This window comes from Neolamprologus multifasciatus, chromosome 15, assembly GCF_963576455.1.
Source record: "Neolamprologus multifasciatus chromosome 15, fNeoMul1.2, whole genome shotgun sequence".
In the NCBI taxonomy this organism is placed as follows: Eukaryota; Metazoa; Chordata; class Actinopteri; order Cichliformes; family Cichlidae; genus Neolamprologus; species Neolamprologus multifasciatus.
In genome coordinates, this window is record NC_140453.1 from 23446309 (window position 1) to 23463426 (window position 17118).

Consider the following 17118-nt stretch of genomic DNA (forward strand, 5'->3'; position numbering starts at 1 on the left):
GTGTGAAATTAAATAAAACTTTGTGAGAACAAGTTTGTGGCAGATTAATGAAAGTTGGAAAAATACCTGTTTGGCAGTCCTCATCTGAGACAGTTTGAGCGTCATTCAGACAAGTGTGTTTCTATTTAATTCAATTTTATTTTATTTGTATAGCACCAAATCACAACAACAGTGAACAAGTTATTGTTATTTGGTGCAGATTATTGTAAGGTGAACATCATACAGTAATGCAAACAGTTGATCCCCTATGAGTAAGCACTTTGGCGACAGTAGGAAGGAAAAACTCCCTTTTAACAGGAAGAAACCTCCGGCAGAACCAGGCTCAGCGAGGGGCCACGACTGGCTGGGGGTGAGGGGAGAAAGTCAGGTCAAGAGATGCACTTTAATATTTGCAAGGAACACGAGTACAAATCAAAGAGATGTTTGTGACAGAGAAACAAACTTTTAAGAACAAATATGAGAGAAAATCACAGTTGTCGGTTAATTTTGCACAAAAACAGCTGATGATTAAAAGTAAAATGTCCTTCAAAGAGCTACGTTCTTACATAAGCTGAATACATTTCAGAGCCTGCACTTTTGTTTTATTTAGGTAAAGGAGTTGGAACAGTACTTCAGTGCTTCAGAGCTTTTCTAACACTAGTATCTGCAGCTGCACTCGAGTGAAGAAGTGTGTCCTTTTGCTTATGTGAAGTTCCACTTTCATTCTTTAACTTTTGATTATGACATTACAATATTATATTATTATGCTACATGCTACACTATATAAACTGGGCTAGAGGCAGCTAACGCGAAAAAACTTGAAGGATGAATTCAAACCAACTTCGAGACTAATTTCATTCATATGTTTAGACAAGCCCTATTGATGTATTTGGTGTAAAATACTGTTCTCACCAGAGCTCCCCAGGTCCAGAGCTTCTGTCTGATGTGGTGGTTTAAATTTTTTGCTAAAAAATGAAGTAAATTATCAAAAAGATGAAAGATAAACTACTGAAATATACCACAAACAGCTGCAAAGAGACACAAAAAGAAAACACAGGAAGCAAAGAGATGAAATAGAGGAATAAAGATGTAAAATCACTGCAAACAGAGGAAATAAAAGGATGTCTACTTACAAAATTACCACAAACACAAGAGACTTTAAAGAGACCATGAGCTACACAAGACTTCAGAGAGATGCAAAGTAACTAAAAAGAGACATAAAAGGAGCAAAGAGATGCAAACAGATCACAAAATCATTTCCACACCAGCACTGGAGTTGTGGACTTCTGATGGAGGTGTACATATGAATCCAAATATCCAATAGTTCATGTTTAAAAATAGACAAATACGAAGAAATCACCAATAAAGGCAAAAAATATCACTCAAGGAGATGGAGAATGAAAGGAAAATGCCAAAATGATGAAAATAAATAGAAGAAAACAGAGATTGGAACACCAAAGGGCTATTACAAGATCTCAAAAAGACACAAGGAGGTATAAAAGTAATTTTTAAGACAAAATAATTACAGAATCACAGAAGAACCACTTTTAGGTTGAAAATGGATAAAGAAGATTCAGAAAACCAGGTGAACACAGAAAAACAAAGACACTAAAAACTGTTCACAGTACTTTGTGTGGTTTTCAGACCATGGTGTCAGTGTTTTTTCCACAATTCCCTGCTGGCACCTCGATTCATTACCAAAGCCTAAAATGATTTCTGAAGCTGGTTAACACCTTAAGCTACAGACTTATTTTAGAACAATCACTTCAAAGTAACAAAATACAAGCAGCTAAAGTGATCACACCACACAAGACTCTGCTCGTTTAGACTGGAACTATCCACACTCAGAGTCTGAGGCGCACGTCACAATCAGCAGTGTCTGATCATGAACTTCACAACCAGGTCGCTGTAGGCTCCTACTTACTATTCAAATGTCATTTTATCTCCTTCAGCCTCTGCTTTCAGAGTCTGATCCAGAAGCTGATTTGTGTTTCATGTGTTAAATTCACACTTTCACATCTCAAGCGCAGGGAGCACTGCACACATGAGATATGATCTGATAAAAAGAAGCTTAATAAGGCGCAATAAAAAAAAGAAGAAGGTATATTTGTACTGTAGCTTTGTTCTAACAAAGACACTGGCTAAACATGTTAGTGTGCCTTTGATAGCTGATTCCTTTAGCCTACTCATGAAAAGCTCAGCAGGAATTCACATCGTACAACGGAGCAATTTGTGTCTCCAAGGTTGTGATGTGTCCTCCGTGGCTCGCACACTTCTTCATATCTGAGCCTCTTTGAGTCTGTTTCTGCCCATTGTGCTGCAGGAATAAAGACCTGCCGGGTTTCCGTTTTTCCTCTCCCCTGAAGCACTCACAGGCAGCTTTCTGCATCTTATTTCCTCCTCTTTTAGCGGAATTTTTACTTATTTGTTTGCCTGTTACGCTCATCGGTGGGAAGAACGTTTGAGTTCTTGTATCGCATGGAAATGTTTCATTATTTTTATAGTGAAGATTGTCATAAACAGCCAAAAGTCCGTCTCCAGTTATTTAAAAATACATCCACCAGAATTTTAAAGGAATCAAAGAGGCTAGACTACATCATTCCCATCCCTGCTCCCTTTGAGATATACAAATCTGAACTTCTGTTAAAGCCTGCTTCCTCTTGGCTCCGCCCCACATATAGATTTAGAACTCACAACACATCAACAAAGGCACAGCCTGCTTTCCTCAGGTTAGACCCTGCTCGTAACAGTTCCATTAGGGGCCATCGTACACTGTAAAACAAACAACATAAATGAAGTTGATGACGAGCTGGTCCTGATGTTTCTGAACAGGAAAAGGAAGAAACTGGATTTCAGATTTAGAGGTTAGTATTTACTTTAAAAAATGAAGAAGGGAGGGCCAGAAAAATGAACATAACAAGCTGGACACGTAAGATGGATGTCGAGTCCGTAGCTTAACAGTGAATGGCCAGCAGGGGGCGACTCCTCTGGTAGCAGAAACATTTGATTGTAAAGAAGTCTATGGGAAAACTATGGAAGCCCATTTCCACCCCCCCGCCCCCCCAAAGAAAAAAAAACAAAACAAAAAACAAGTATCCATAACTTGAAATTAACAAAACACGAAATTTTGAGAAAAGTAACTCAAAATTTCGAGTTACTTTCGAGTTACTTTTCGAGTTACTTTTTGAGTCCATCCATCCTCCAGCTTATCCGGGGGAACACCAAGGCGTTCCCAGGCCAGCCGAGAGATATAATCTCTCCAGTAACTCGAAATTTCGAGTTACTTTTCTCAAAATTTTGAGTTATTAAATCGAAATTTCGAGTTAGCGCTGCCAATCAGTAATCTACGTGAATGAAGTCACTTTCTTGTTACATGGAAACATATGGCGCACTCAAAACCGGATCGCAACAAATTGGCGCTTTCGCGAGTACGTTTGCTGATAGTAACGCCATTTGATTTAGCTAATAACACAAGGATTTCATCATTTTTGAAGCCACGCTGAAAGTACTCAGCAATCCTTGCATTCATAACTGGATGTAATTCAATTCAATTCAATTCAATTTTATTTATATAGCGCCAAATCACAACAAAAGTCGCCTCAAGGTGCTTCATACATACAGAGAAAAACCCAACAATCATATGACCCCCTATGAACAAGTACTTTGGCGACAGTGGAAAGGAAAAACTCCCTTTTAACAGGAAGAAACCTCCGGCAGAACCAGGCTCAGGAGGGGCGGCCATCTGCTAGACCGGTTGGGGTGAGAGAGGGAAGACAGGAATAAAAGACATGCTGTGGAAGAGAGACAGAGGTTAATAACAGATATGATTCAATGCAGAGAGGGCTGTTAATACATAGTGAGCGAGAAAGGTGACTGGAAAGGAAAAACTCAATGCATCATGGGAATCCCCCGGCAGCCTACATCTATTGCAGCATAACTAAGGGAGCCCTAACTATATGCTTTAGCAAAAAGGAAAGTTTTAAGCCTAATCTTAAAAGTAGAGATAGTGTCTGTCTCCTGAATCCAAACTGGAAGCTGGTTCCACAGAAGAGGGGCCTGAAAACTGAAGGCTCTCCCTCCCATTCTACTTTTAAATACTCTAGGAACAACAAGTAGGCCTGCAGAGCGGGAGCGAAGTGCTCTAATAGGGTGATATGGTACTACAAGGTCATTAAGATAAGATGGCGCCTGATTATTTAAGACCTTGTATGTGAGGAGCAGGATTTTGAATTCAATTCTGGATTTAACAGGAAGCCAATGAAGGGAAGCCAAAACAGGAGAAATATGCTCTCTCTTTCTATTCCCTGTCAGTACTCTTGCTGCAGGAATTTTGGATTAGCTGAAGGCTTTTCAGTGAGTTTTTTTGGACTCCTGATAATAATGAATTGCAGTAGTCCAGCCTGGAAGTAATAAATGCATGAACTAGTTTTTCAGCATCACTCTGAGACAGGATATTTATAATTTTAGAGATGTTGCGCAAATGGAAGAACGCAGTCTTACATATTTGTTTAATATGTGCGTTGAAGGACATATTCTGGTCAAAAATGACTCCAAGGTTCCTCACAGTGTTACTGGAGGCCAAGGTAATGCCATCCAGAGTAAGAATCTGGTTAGATACCATATTTCTAAGCTTTTCAGCACCGAGTACAATGACCTCAGTTTTATCTGAATTAAGAAGCAGAAAGTTAGCGGCCATCCAGGTCTTTATGTCTTTAAGACATTCCTGCAGTTTAACTAATTGGTGTGTGTTATCTGGCTTCATGGACAGATAGAGCTGGGTGTCATCTGCATAGCAGTGAAAATGTATGCTATGTCTTCTAATGATGGTGCCTAGGGGAAGCATGTATAATGTAAACAGAATTGGTCCTAGCACTGAACCCTGTGGAACTCCATAATTAACCTCAGTGTGTGAAGAGGACTCTCCATTTACATGCACATATTGGAGTCTATTAGATAGATATGATACAAACCACTGCAGTGCAGTACCTGTAATACCTACAGCATGTTCTAATCACTCTAATGGGATATTATGGTCAACAGTATCGAATGCTGCACTAAGGTCTAGCAGGACAAGCACAGAGATGAGTCCACTGTCAGAGGCCATAAGAAGATCATTTGTAACCTTCACTAAAGGTGAAGGTTACAAATGTAATACCGGTAGCTTAGCTGTAGCATTTGTACCTGAGGGCTTCAGCTTCCGGGAAGCAAGGAAATGACATTCATTCATGTAGATTACTGATTGGCAGCACTAACTCGAAATTTCGAGTTGCTTTTCTCAAAATTTTGAGTTAATCAGTCGAAATTTTGAGAAAATAACTCGAAATTTCGAGTTATGGATCCTTTTTCTTTTTTCTAAGTGGCGGAAACAGGCTTCCATAGAAAACAGTCTTCTATGACCTCGGTAAAAATTTCCTGATGAGTTTATGGGTCAAATGACAAGTTTCAGATCACAGTGAGTAAAACATGATGCTCATTGGACTCAGAGAGGAGGATAATTACTGTATGTTAATTGGCTACTAACCCATGATTGATGTGCGTGGCATCCCTCGGTTTGCCAGTCAGATTCACCCCACACTCGTGACTTTAGATTTTAGAAAGGTAAGAACTTCATCTTCACAGCAGGACTTCACAAACCAATCGGTGACCCTCCAGTGTCGTGAATGTTGACATCTTTGGTGTCTATCTCCTTCTGTTGCCAGCTTATTATCCCATCTATGGGTGGACTGGATCTCACGCCTACCATTGAGCTGATTTCTCAGCACCTATCTTATCCTCTGGAGGCATTTGGCTGTGACTGACTTTCCCTGGCCTGTGGGATACCCAGCTGTGTGTATCCCCTGTAATCCCTTTCTCTGTCACAGTTTGGTCACACTTGTCCACGTCATAAAACACCCTGATGTCCTTACTGTAAGAAAGACAAAACAAGGTCACAGGGAAAGATCAAGAGTCAGTCGTGTGACACTTGCTGCTGAAAGTTTCTTACATCATCCTGATTTTGACTGTGGGTGCAGTTGGTCTGCGTGGTTTAACGGTTTGCCCCATAATCTTTCCACTGAGTGTCTGATTATACCACTTAATATACTGATAAGTGTTTATTATAAAGGAATATGTGAGTGCATTTCATCCTTTGGGAACCATTAATGTCTGTTAAGAAATTAATGCCAGTTGAGATGTTTCAGTCAGCAGAGCAGCAGTGCCGCGTGAGCGCCAGCCCACTAACATGGTTTAAAACTCACATGTTAATGAGGGGTTCCGAATGCCTGCCAGCACAACCCCACTCTGAAAATTTTGGGTCATTTATCTGCTAATGTATTTGTTTATTTATTCCTTTGTATATCTGTTTGTTTACTCGTGTTATTAAATGAGTTAAAATGTCCTTGAGCTCCATTATGGCCATCCCAGGTCGTGCTGATGGAGCAGCAGCAGCAGCAGCAGCAGCAGGTCTGTGACTCTGGCGGGCTCCAGCGCTCTCACAGTCCGCACACCCAAACAGTCACAGGATCAGTGGTGAATCTACTCACGGCAGCTAATTGAAAAGGCTGCTCCGCCGCTCTGAAATGCTCTTGGCAGAGGTAAAGCGGTTTAATTGAGCTAAATTTGTCTCAATTAAGGCGCTCACTTAAAAGCAAGAGACGGCCCTGGCAGCAAGCCTGGTGAGACGCAACGGTGTGGAGTCCTTACCTGCACATTAGAGAGGTAGGCATTTTAATAACAACACACACACACACGCGCACTCTCCCTCCTCCTCCCCCTCCTCCCTCTGTTAGTGACTCAGTGGAGTGGGACTCAATTATTGTTAATGGAAGTTCACTGCACATTTTCAAAAGGGAACCCTTGTCTGCTGCAGATGGGCTGATCTGTTCACTGAGTTTCAGTTACACAAACAAGTTCAACTTCAGCTGGAGGATCCAAACAAAAAGGCTCTGATGTTGCCTTGAGGGCTCATTTTCTTGTTGTCTTTTCACCTGAGGTGGAAGGAATGTTCACACTTTTTACTTTTCATGACAGATCTCAGAACTTAATTTTATTACTTTTATTTTAGGAGAGTGACAACAAAGGAATTCTATTATTTTTAGTCTCACCAGTTTTTAAAGAACAAATGCATCCACAGCAAATGATATGAAGTCCAGAAATAAATTCAGTTATTTGTGAATCTCCCATGTCTTTTAGAGGCCTAAATCCTAATCTGATAATGTGGGAAACATGTAAAATATGGTCCGCAGAAGACCAGATAAAGGCTGTGTTGGTACCAGGATTAAGCTCTTGGATGTGTCCACGTGATACCTATACAAACACACGTGGGATTTAATAATGCAGCACTCTATTTTTGTAGTTTGGGAAGAGCTGTCCTCTGTTTTGAAAACTAGTTGCAAATGCATGAAGGGTTGGCTTTATGATCATTCCCAACATGTATGATTTGTTCACACCTGACTGATTGTTGTCTTAAAGCATGGTGGAAGAATACACAATGCCTTTATCCTAGCCCCCAGTTTGGATACTTTTAAGATTAAGCTACAAACATCCCTTTTTAGCAAAGTTTATCTTTAACGTTGGATCAAGTGACCCTGATCTGAACACAGCAAGCAATGCTGCCATGCTCTTTATAGAAAGAAGAAGCTTTCTCCTGACACACCACACTAGGTCAGTCTTTTTCTAGCTGTGCTGTCATGAGCGTTAACGTTTCAGCCTACAGTATCTGAGACGGGGCTCACCTGGTTTGTGCAATTGCATGGGAATGAACCCTTTTGAGTGGGACCCTTTGTTTGGGGCTGTTCACAGGATCTAAAACAGCTGACAGTTTTCATATTTCAGGCCACACTTGGATTTTTTTCCTAGCATTGTAAAATCAAATTTATTTCAGGGACATTTAAACTTTCACCACATTGTCCTTGAAAACAGCACAGTCAGCCACTATGGATGTCCTTTTCTCCTCTTTATCTGTTAGTATTGTTAGAAATAACAGACATAAAATGACAATTTTGAGCTAGCAGCAATTCAACCAACATCCCATTAGACAGAGCTACACAGGTCTGAGGAAGGGCACTTGAGCTGCAGTGCTCCCATAAACTGCATCAAATGATTTGATTATTTGTTTATACCAGCATTTGGCCCCATTCTGCTCAGGCTGATTGTGCCCGTTTATCTTATTAAAGCTGTGGAAGAGCCCATGTTTCCTGAAAAGGACAAAGAGCCGACCTTTATTTTTAGTTTGATTTGTAATAAATGAATGATTTTCTTTCTTTTTTTTGTAAAGAAAGAATTACCAGTAGTACGTTGTAAAGGCTCTGGTTGTTTTGTTTGCCTGGTGAGCTGTGGAAAAACCTTCATACATGCTCACAGATGGATAGTATTTGATAGTAACAAAGCAAGACACAGTTTGTTGCTCCTACAAAAACAGCATTTAACGCAACACTGAGTAAAGTATCACAAAAACGGTAAAGGACACTTAGGCTAAAATGTAATTTACCTAACTTACTTTTCTAATTATTCTAAATATTCTTAACTATTAAAACATTTTTCAGTATCCTGCTCTGTTTGCACACTACAACCTGGGTTTGCCACTTATCTGTACTTCAGTTTTAATAACTGTACAGTACTGTTTTGGTAACTAATGTCCATGATGTAAATATGTAAAAAGTTTGTGTGTTTCTGTTCTATGTCCTGTGTTCTGTTCTGTTTGTATTTGTGTTGTTGTTTTTTTTTGCTGCTGTTACAACCACATTTCCCAGTTGAACAATTAAAGGATTATTCTATTCTATTCTATTCTATTCTATTCTATTCTATTCTATTCTACTTTTCCTGCATTGTGGATCAGTTTGTTGAGCCTGTTGGCCTCTCTGGCACTGATGCTGCCCACCACCCAGCGGACAACAGCAAAGCAAATGGCACAAATAGAAGATCTCCACACACTGAAGGATCTGAGCTTTACGTTCTGCCCTAACAAATGTCTTGTCATGTCTTCCAACCTTTAAGCACGTGACTTGTGTTATTTGATTTGTTTCATACCAAATAGGTTGGTAGGATTTAGCCCTAAAGCCGTATATCTGGAGAGCAGGCTAGACTGCAGTTCCTCTAATGGAAACATTAAATGTGTTTAAATATCACCAAACTGGACTTTTCAGTTGTGTTTGTGCTGTTGGAGCCTTTCGGAGTATTTTAAAGGAGTGTTCTGACAAATAATATGGCTTCTTTTGCAGGTCATTAAAAGTGTTTTTGTGTTGAACACATGCAGTTGGTATGGATGTGGCTGTGTGGTTATTCTGGGCTCTAAAAAACAAACAACAAACAACAACAATTAAAAAAAGCTGGGACTAAAATGCTAACAATGACACCAACAATAGCAGTGGGTGACATCACAGGGGGTACAGACATTTTTTTCTATTGTTTTTTTTCAACGTCTGGTTTTCCACAGTGAATGCCACCAAGTAAATAAAAAAACACCATAACAGTTTCCCTGGTTTGTGTCCACAATGTTTCTTGCACTACACTGTCATTACAGAAAAAATAACTTTATGACATGAGATAAGTTTGGGTCACAAATATTAAATGAACATATATGTCAGTGATGAGCTTGTTCTCTTCACCAGCTAAACAGATTGGCTAAGCCATAGAAAGTGGGTCCTGTTACATACATGCCATCCATGAAATTATGTACATGCTATGCTTCAATTAACCAAAGAGCAGGTAAAAAACACTCAAACTGCAAGAATGTGATAAAATAATCGCCCCCTGACTTGAGATGATCACTCATCAAGAGTCAAAGCCATTTCGGACTCTCTGATCTATAAAACTGCATCTGCGTCAAACTTTGTGGACTTCTCAGTGTTTGTTGAAAAGCAGAATTATAACAGTGAAGCTGGAAAACTGAAGCCACTTCCCAGAGTGAGGCGTCTGACAGTAGGTCTTACTTGGTTCATGCTGTAAATGGTTCTGACTGAAGATTCTCTTAAAGAGCGCACCTACTGCAACCTGCGTCTCATCTTGACTCGTGCTGCCTCCTGGTGGTGAAAGTCTGCAACAGCACCGTTTTATGCCCCAAAACTCTAAGGCCTAAGAGCTCTCATGTTCAAATCCTGAGGAGGATTTGGCGTTATTGATTTGGTTTTTCATTAATAAGCTGCCTGGATGTGACTGAAGCCTGTTTGATCAAGTTTAAAGACAGCAGAGAGAAAAGGGCATGAACTGCAGTTATCATCATCAAAAAGTCCTCAGAGCCTACCACTCACTCACATGGGCTTATTTTGCTGTGTGAACAGTTTTAGTGTCAGGATGGGGAACTGAACAGTGAACATTTAAGTGAATTTCCAAATAATAAACAGCTTCAGCCTCTGCCATAACACTCAGTTCAATATTTCTGTTCCAAAAGGTTATTACAGTTAACTAAAATAACAAACTGAGCTGAAACAAAAAACAGACTAGGACTAACTGCCCTAGAGTATTACATTACCCCTCAGATAATATAGTAAAAAAAAGAAACTTAGAGTGAATCTAATGAAAACTAAAGTAAAGTTGAACATTTTAAAACTGGAAAAACTCAACTGAAATGAAAACACAAATGATTCAGAGAGTTTGTTGCATGTTTAATAATGTCCAAGTACATCCTTTCAAAGACATCCTGTGAGCTTTGATCAGGCTGAACAGCGTCCGGGTTGAAAACAACAGCTATGTCTGTACTTTAGCATCGGAAGAGCTAAACACTCAGATATTAGATACAAATTATTTTAATATTTTCTAAAAAATGTATCAGTCTGAACTAGTCCTCCATCCTTGCTTTTTTCTTCTTTCCATTTTTATTTCTGTTTTGCTTTTATCAGACTTCATCCAGCAAAAGGTGTGAACTGCATCTCTCCATCTCGAGAACACTTCAGTACTAATTGTATTGTTACGTGCAGGACTTGTAATTGAGTTTTCCTTGCACTGTTTTCTTGACACTTTTAGTTTTGTGCTCTTCTTTTACCTCTTCAGAAAACCTTTCTCGTTTGGATACACTGTTTTTGACTTTCTGAGCAACAAAAATATGAAAAACAGCAAAACATTTGTACATTGGAAACACACTAGCAAGTTGTGTCAGCTTCCCTCAGCGGTGACAGCAGCAGCTCGGATGTTTTGATCTGTGTGTGGGATTTGTCCAGCCCTCCGCCTCATGCTGTGACATTCAAACAGAGCTGCGTGTCATTAGCCTGGAAGATCTTTGACTGCCACATAAAAGCCGAAAGCCGGCTGATCAGCACCAGCTTCCCGGGGAGGGGGATGTCTGCTTGTGCCATAAGCCTGCGACCGCCACCATGGCTTCTCTTGTTTCCCCAAACAGGAGTCTGTTTTGCAGCCGACTTACAAATGACCAGGGTTGGTCTCGTTAGAAGTGAGGCGAAGAGGGGGCGGCTTAACAACACCAGAGTCCCCTGTTTTTATTGGGCTCATTACTGATGGATAACACAAGTAGAGGGACAAAAGGCAACAGGGAGGAGAATCCTCTAATGAGAAAAAGAGAGCAGATACTATCATCTGCATTGCTTTTCATCTGCACAAGGAGATTCACCTGAGTAGAGCGGGGTGTATGTGTATGTGTGTGTGTGCCTAGTTACCTGAGGTAGTTTTACTATCAGTCTATTCTTTCTGCCAGCTACCAAACATGTTTGCTTTTACAAAATGATTGTGAATCATGTTAAGCCAGGCGGTCTTTAAAACTGAAATTCTAAACAGCAATCATCTGAGCACATTCTGTAAACTTTAGGAGAATACTGCCCAGACACAAGGTCTAAAAACAAAAGCCATCAAAAAATAAATCAGTAGATTAAAATCTGGCAGCATTCCCCAAATTCCCTGAAAGCCTGAAGTGGGATTTATATTCCCATGCTGATGTCAATTTCTGTATCAAAAAGAGAGATTTGTGTGGGAATTCTGCCAATGCAGACACTATAGAAACAAACTGCAAACTGCATGCTGACAGTGATGCAACAGTCTACCACAGTGTTCAGGAAGCACAGACAGAGGCCACAGTGGACAGTTTGGACTGTGTTTAACACTTGACTTCACTTCAGTTGATGAACTTCTTCCAATAATCGGACGTGTGTCTTCTCCACAGCTGGAGCTCAGATAAGGAACCAACCACAGTTCAAACAGAGTAGCCCATCCTGCTGGCTGTTCCATGCATCTTCAACACCCCCTCCTAGTGAATAGTTATATATGTATAGGGATTGTTGCACCTTTATCTTTTACATTGACTTCACTCAAGCTCTACAGGTGCAACCTATTCAATATTATGAATTCATAAAATAACAGTGTTGAAATGCTCGTGTTTGTGTGTTTTTAAAAGGTCAGCATGGGGACACATCAAGCCGCAGTGTGGGCACAAACACAGAAACCTGAACTCTGAAGCTGCGCACAGATTAAAGCCATCTCTCGGTCAAGCAAGAGACTCACAGTAGAAAGTAATTGGTGCCTCACAGCAGGATGCCAGACACAAACATTAATAAACAACAACTCTTACTTCTAAACTTGTTAGTCGGCGACATTTTAAAGAAGAACAGCAACATATCTGGTGTGTGGACGCACAGCGAGGGTACATGAGAGCGAATAAAACAACGCTGGTGATGTTTAATTCACCTCTGCCACATTAAGATGTGATTTCAAGCAACGAAAGGAACGGATGGTGATCAAAAAGTGATATTTTTAAATCCAGAACATCTGCTTTGCACGCCTGCATCGCCTTCTCATTTGTCAGGAAGGAAAACGAAGCTGCTTTAGTTGGATGTGTTAAACGGCCCCCCTGCCCCCCTTGGGGGCGGGGGCACAGGGGCAGACCACCAACGCTTTTTTGGCCACCATGCTGCGTTGACGCGAACAAACAAAAGCACAAAGCTGCAGCGCGGGACCCTTTGTAGCTCGACTTTAATGTGCCCCGCCTCTTTCCTCCTGGAAGCGGAGCAGCTACTGTAAAGACTGCGAGCACAGCGTGCAGGAGAAATGATCGCTCCTCTGTCCCGACGCTAACCAAGCTGCTAGGGTTTGCTTTTTTTTTTTTTAAATTTGAGCACAATAACAAACAATTTTGAAATGCCTGCTGAGTATTTTACAAATGATCCCTTCAGTCATCTCTGTGCAAAAACAACTTTAAACTCATCTAACTTACATCAACTTTTAACCTTGTTTTTATTTGCACCATCAACTCCAGTAAACTGAGATGAAAATCTGCAAAAATACCTTAAATGATATATACAATGCAAAAATTCCTTTCAAACATTCTTCAGGATTTAAGCCTTTAATGGTGCTCTTTCAACAAAGTCATCTCATTGCATCTTTGCAGTAATTTAACAGTCAGTATTTATTGAGACTATTTCTGCTAGATTTGGAAGAAAGTTTAATTAATGTCACATTCTTCTAGTTCAACATGAAGCATTGACTGAGTTTCTCAGCAGTTAGCTTCAAGGATAGCTCATGATGAAGCTTCACCAGTCCCACAGTTTTGCTTTGTGGACAATAAAAAGCCTACGTAAGACCTGCCTTGATGTATGCTCAATCATCCAAGTAAGTAAATTTTAAAAAAAATCTATTCATCTGGACATCCAGATGAATAGAATCAACTTTTGGGATTTACATAAAAGCACATGATATAAGTCTGATGTGTTGGGTACAGACAGATTCTTGAGGGACGATTGTTGTGTGGAGCTGATCGATGTTCTGTTAGCTGCCCTGCAGGTGTAAATGCTGCTGCTCAAATATTGCTGATAAGTTTTAAATTAATCTCTCAGATTCACAGACTTGATATTAAATGTAAAGATGAACGATTCCTGTACTTTTCATTCAGGCTGACTGGTTGGTCTGTGGTCGTGGTTGAACCACGAGCTCGGGGAAACCCGTTTGCTCATCCATCTCTCTGGTGAACTCCAGGTCTACCGCTTCACCAATGACCACTTCAGCTGTGGTGAACACCTCCAGATCTCCCAGCACGTGACCTCCCACTGTCTTGCCCTCAAAGTCTGAGAGGCTGATGTGGATGTGGGCATCTGGGTTAGAGTGCCCACCAGGGAGACAATCTCAAAGGGCCCACTGAGGTGCACCACCTGAAGGAAAAGTTTAAAAGTTGACATCATGACATCAGAGTTCTATAAATACAACCCAACACGCTGGCTCGACTACCTCGTTTGTTTTTGTTGCCGTGGCATTCGCCAGCCGCAGCGTCGCCTTGGTGAGGCTGCCGACACACGTGACTATGAACGGCGCTCGGAGACGCTTCTCCTCCACGAAAGCCTGCAGAGTTCCCAGCAGCTCCTGACCTGGGCGGACCCTGATCGCATGGACCTGGAGGGCCGATCCTGCTCCTGCTGAACTCTGGGAGATAAAGACAGAATTATTCCTGTGGTTTTCGTCTTCCTTCATTTGAAAAAAGGAGAATTAATTTATTAGGTCTTTTCTCATGTCCTGTTTTATTTATGTTCTACAACTCAAACTCAGACTTTAAATAAATGAATAAGAAATTGATTTTTTCTTAAAAACAACAGAAATGTGCGTTATTCTAGAGCGGACAAAAATATCTCTTTTTTGGTCTGTGTGTGTGTGTTTGAGAGTGTGTGTGTGTGTGTGTGTGTGTGTGTGTGTGTGGTCCATTCAGATCTTTAACTGGATCAGTGTGCTTATCCAAACACCAGGCTGACCTCTGACCTCTACGGGGGTGAAAGAGGGCGTCACGTGCAGCCAACATTAATGGAGCAGCTTTACAAAGAGCCTTTTTTAAGAAAACAGCCAGAGGAGGTGGAGTACACATCACATTACTTTACGTTTATTTACCCGACAAGTTGATGAGCCAGACAGCGAACAAGCAGCCATCTCGAGCTTTAACAGAAGGTCGGATTTGATTTTGTTTTAAGAGCAGGAGAAACTCCAGTTTGAGGACAAGCTGCTGTAAAATGTTGAAGCCACTCAGTCAACTGAAATGTCAGTATTTAGGTGTGGAGTGACAGCAGCTTTACATTTTAGCTTTATAGTATTTACTTTTAGCCTTTTCAACATTTATCATGCTACTCTTATTAGCAGACTACAAAACTGGGTCGGCATCACTGGCACTGCTCTCAAACGGTTTTCTTCTTCATACAAAGAGATATTTCAGAATTCATATTAATCGATGTATATCGTCATCTGCACCTCTCCTATGTGGAGTGCCCCAGGACTCAATCCATCCACCAGTTCTGTTTCTTTATATATGTATATATATATGTTATATATAAATAGGCTTAAAGTTCACCTATCTCAGTAATCGTATCACTGAACTGGACTTTTCCAACATGTTTGTGGTTTTTGTGCCTTTTTAAAACAAATTTAATGAAACTGTCTGAAATTGTAGTTTTTATTACTCAGAACCTATGAACATGTGTTGCACAAACACAGCTGATAACTTACCAAATGGTAAATTAGCTAGGGTGTAGCTGATAATTTAATACTCAACCATCTCACATTACTTCAGTCACCTCTGGCTCACAAATGACTGTGTGTGACTGACGTCACGGTGGCTTCTTCCATTTTGATGTAAAGTCTGTAGCTTTGGCATCACTTTATATGTGGTTTTGCAGCAGAGATCAATGACAGGATCTTTACATGTGGTAAACCGTTAAAAAAACAAAAAAAAACAAACAGACCCTGTACAAGATAGTATCGCAGGCTTAATATTTAATGGTTTCAAGTTGCCGGTCCTAAATTTGGAATCACAAATATCAGCGGTGTGACATCTATGAAAGGGGTAAGAAACATACCAGTGATTTACGGGTTGTGATTTTCCTCTCACACACATTACTCTAACTTCTGGGTAACATTTGTTTTTAACACTTTAGTTCTCAGAAGGCTACAAAGCAGAACTGGCCTCAGCAGCGTGCTGATAAACTGATTCTGGCACAGGAGAGGAAAACCTCACAGAAACGAGGAAACTTCTTCCATTCACAGAAACAAAAGCAAAAAGCTAATTCTACCCTTAGTCAAATTTAGAGCTGAACAGCTGTCTCTTTTAGAACAATTTAAAACAATTTTTTTATGAATGTTATAAAATTATTAAAATAACAACACAATAAAAACAAATGAAATGACTATTATAATAATGTACTACTACTTACTTAAATTGTATTTATATAGCACCAAATCAAAAGAATAATTGCCTCAAGGCGATTTATAGTGAGTATCCTTTATATACATTAATTTTACATTTGTTTGATGAAATGGTGACAATGTTGAGCAACGCACTCACATTTGCTGCCAATTTTGCAAGCTGCTTTGCAACACACCGCCATCCCAGCATCTCCATTCGTGCAGGTAGACAGAAATATATTTTGACTACAGTAGTCTTGACTGAACTCATATTTTTTCTAGGAGTACCAAACAGCCATAGGAGAGTCAGCAGTCATAAAGCCAGGTTATAAATATCATCAAATACCTTGATAATAGTGAGGCAGAGTATGTTCTGATAAAGTTTCACTTGGTTGTTCACAAAACAAACAAACAAAAAAAGACCAACAGGGTCTGGTTTTTATACCTTAGGACGATGACTGTGGCTGGCAGAGCTCATCAGAGGGTCATGAGAAGTTTTTAGGCTGAGCTGAGTGTCTGCAGCTGCTGTGTGAGCCACAAAATAACTTAGACAAGTATCTTTTCTTTTACAAAATAAGGAGCTGGTGTAATTTTATGTTTTTAACTTTATATTTTTGGAGGAAGACAGAAACAAACCTGTCGGGGACATTTAAAGAAATTCACACTTATCTGCAGCTTTAAAAGGAACCAAAGGTGATGAAGTAGAAGAAACTTACCATTCTGCACTGCGCTGAGGATCCTGAGGGACTAAAGTTCAGGTAAACATTTAAAGCCACACACACGCAGGGCCATTACGCTGTGGACTGAACTGAGCATGCTCAGCAGCCAGAGAAACCTTCCAAACGTCTCACTTCCTGCTGAGTGTGGAGTTAGGGTTTTATTTTTCTTGTCTTTGACCGCCACCTGCTGGAGAATATGAAGCTCTTCTTGGTGAAAATGATGACAGTGATGCAAATGAAATGAGAGAAGCTAAAAGAACAAAAATAAACAGATAAATAAATGCACACAATAAAGAGAAACAAAATATAAGATATAAGCTATACAATGCTTAACGAATTTATTACGAGG

General features: G+C 40.2%; 1 protein-coding gene across 1 annotated transcript; it reads right to left on the reverse strand.

The window, feature by feature from the left end:
* Positions 1–13221: 13221 nt before the first annotated feature.
* On the reverse strand, positions 13222–16901 carry LOC146502125 (uncharacterized). Its single transcript, XM_085131939.1, is given in 5 exon segments — positions 13222–13985; positions 13988–14042; positions 14119–14310; positions 16496–16575; positions 16767–16901. Coding segments are annotated over 4 exon segments (483 nt in total). The 5' UTR covers positions 16529–16575; positions 16767–16901; the 3' UTR covers positions 13222–13782.
* Positions 16902–17118: the final 217 nt, after the last annotated feature.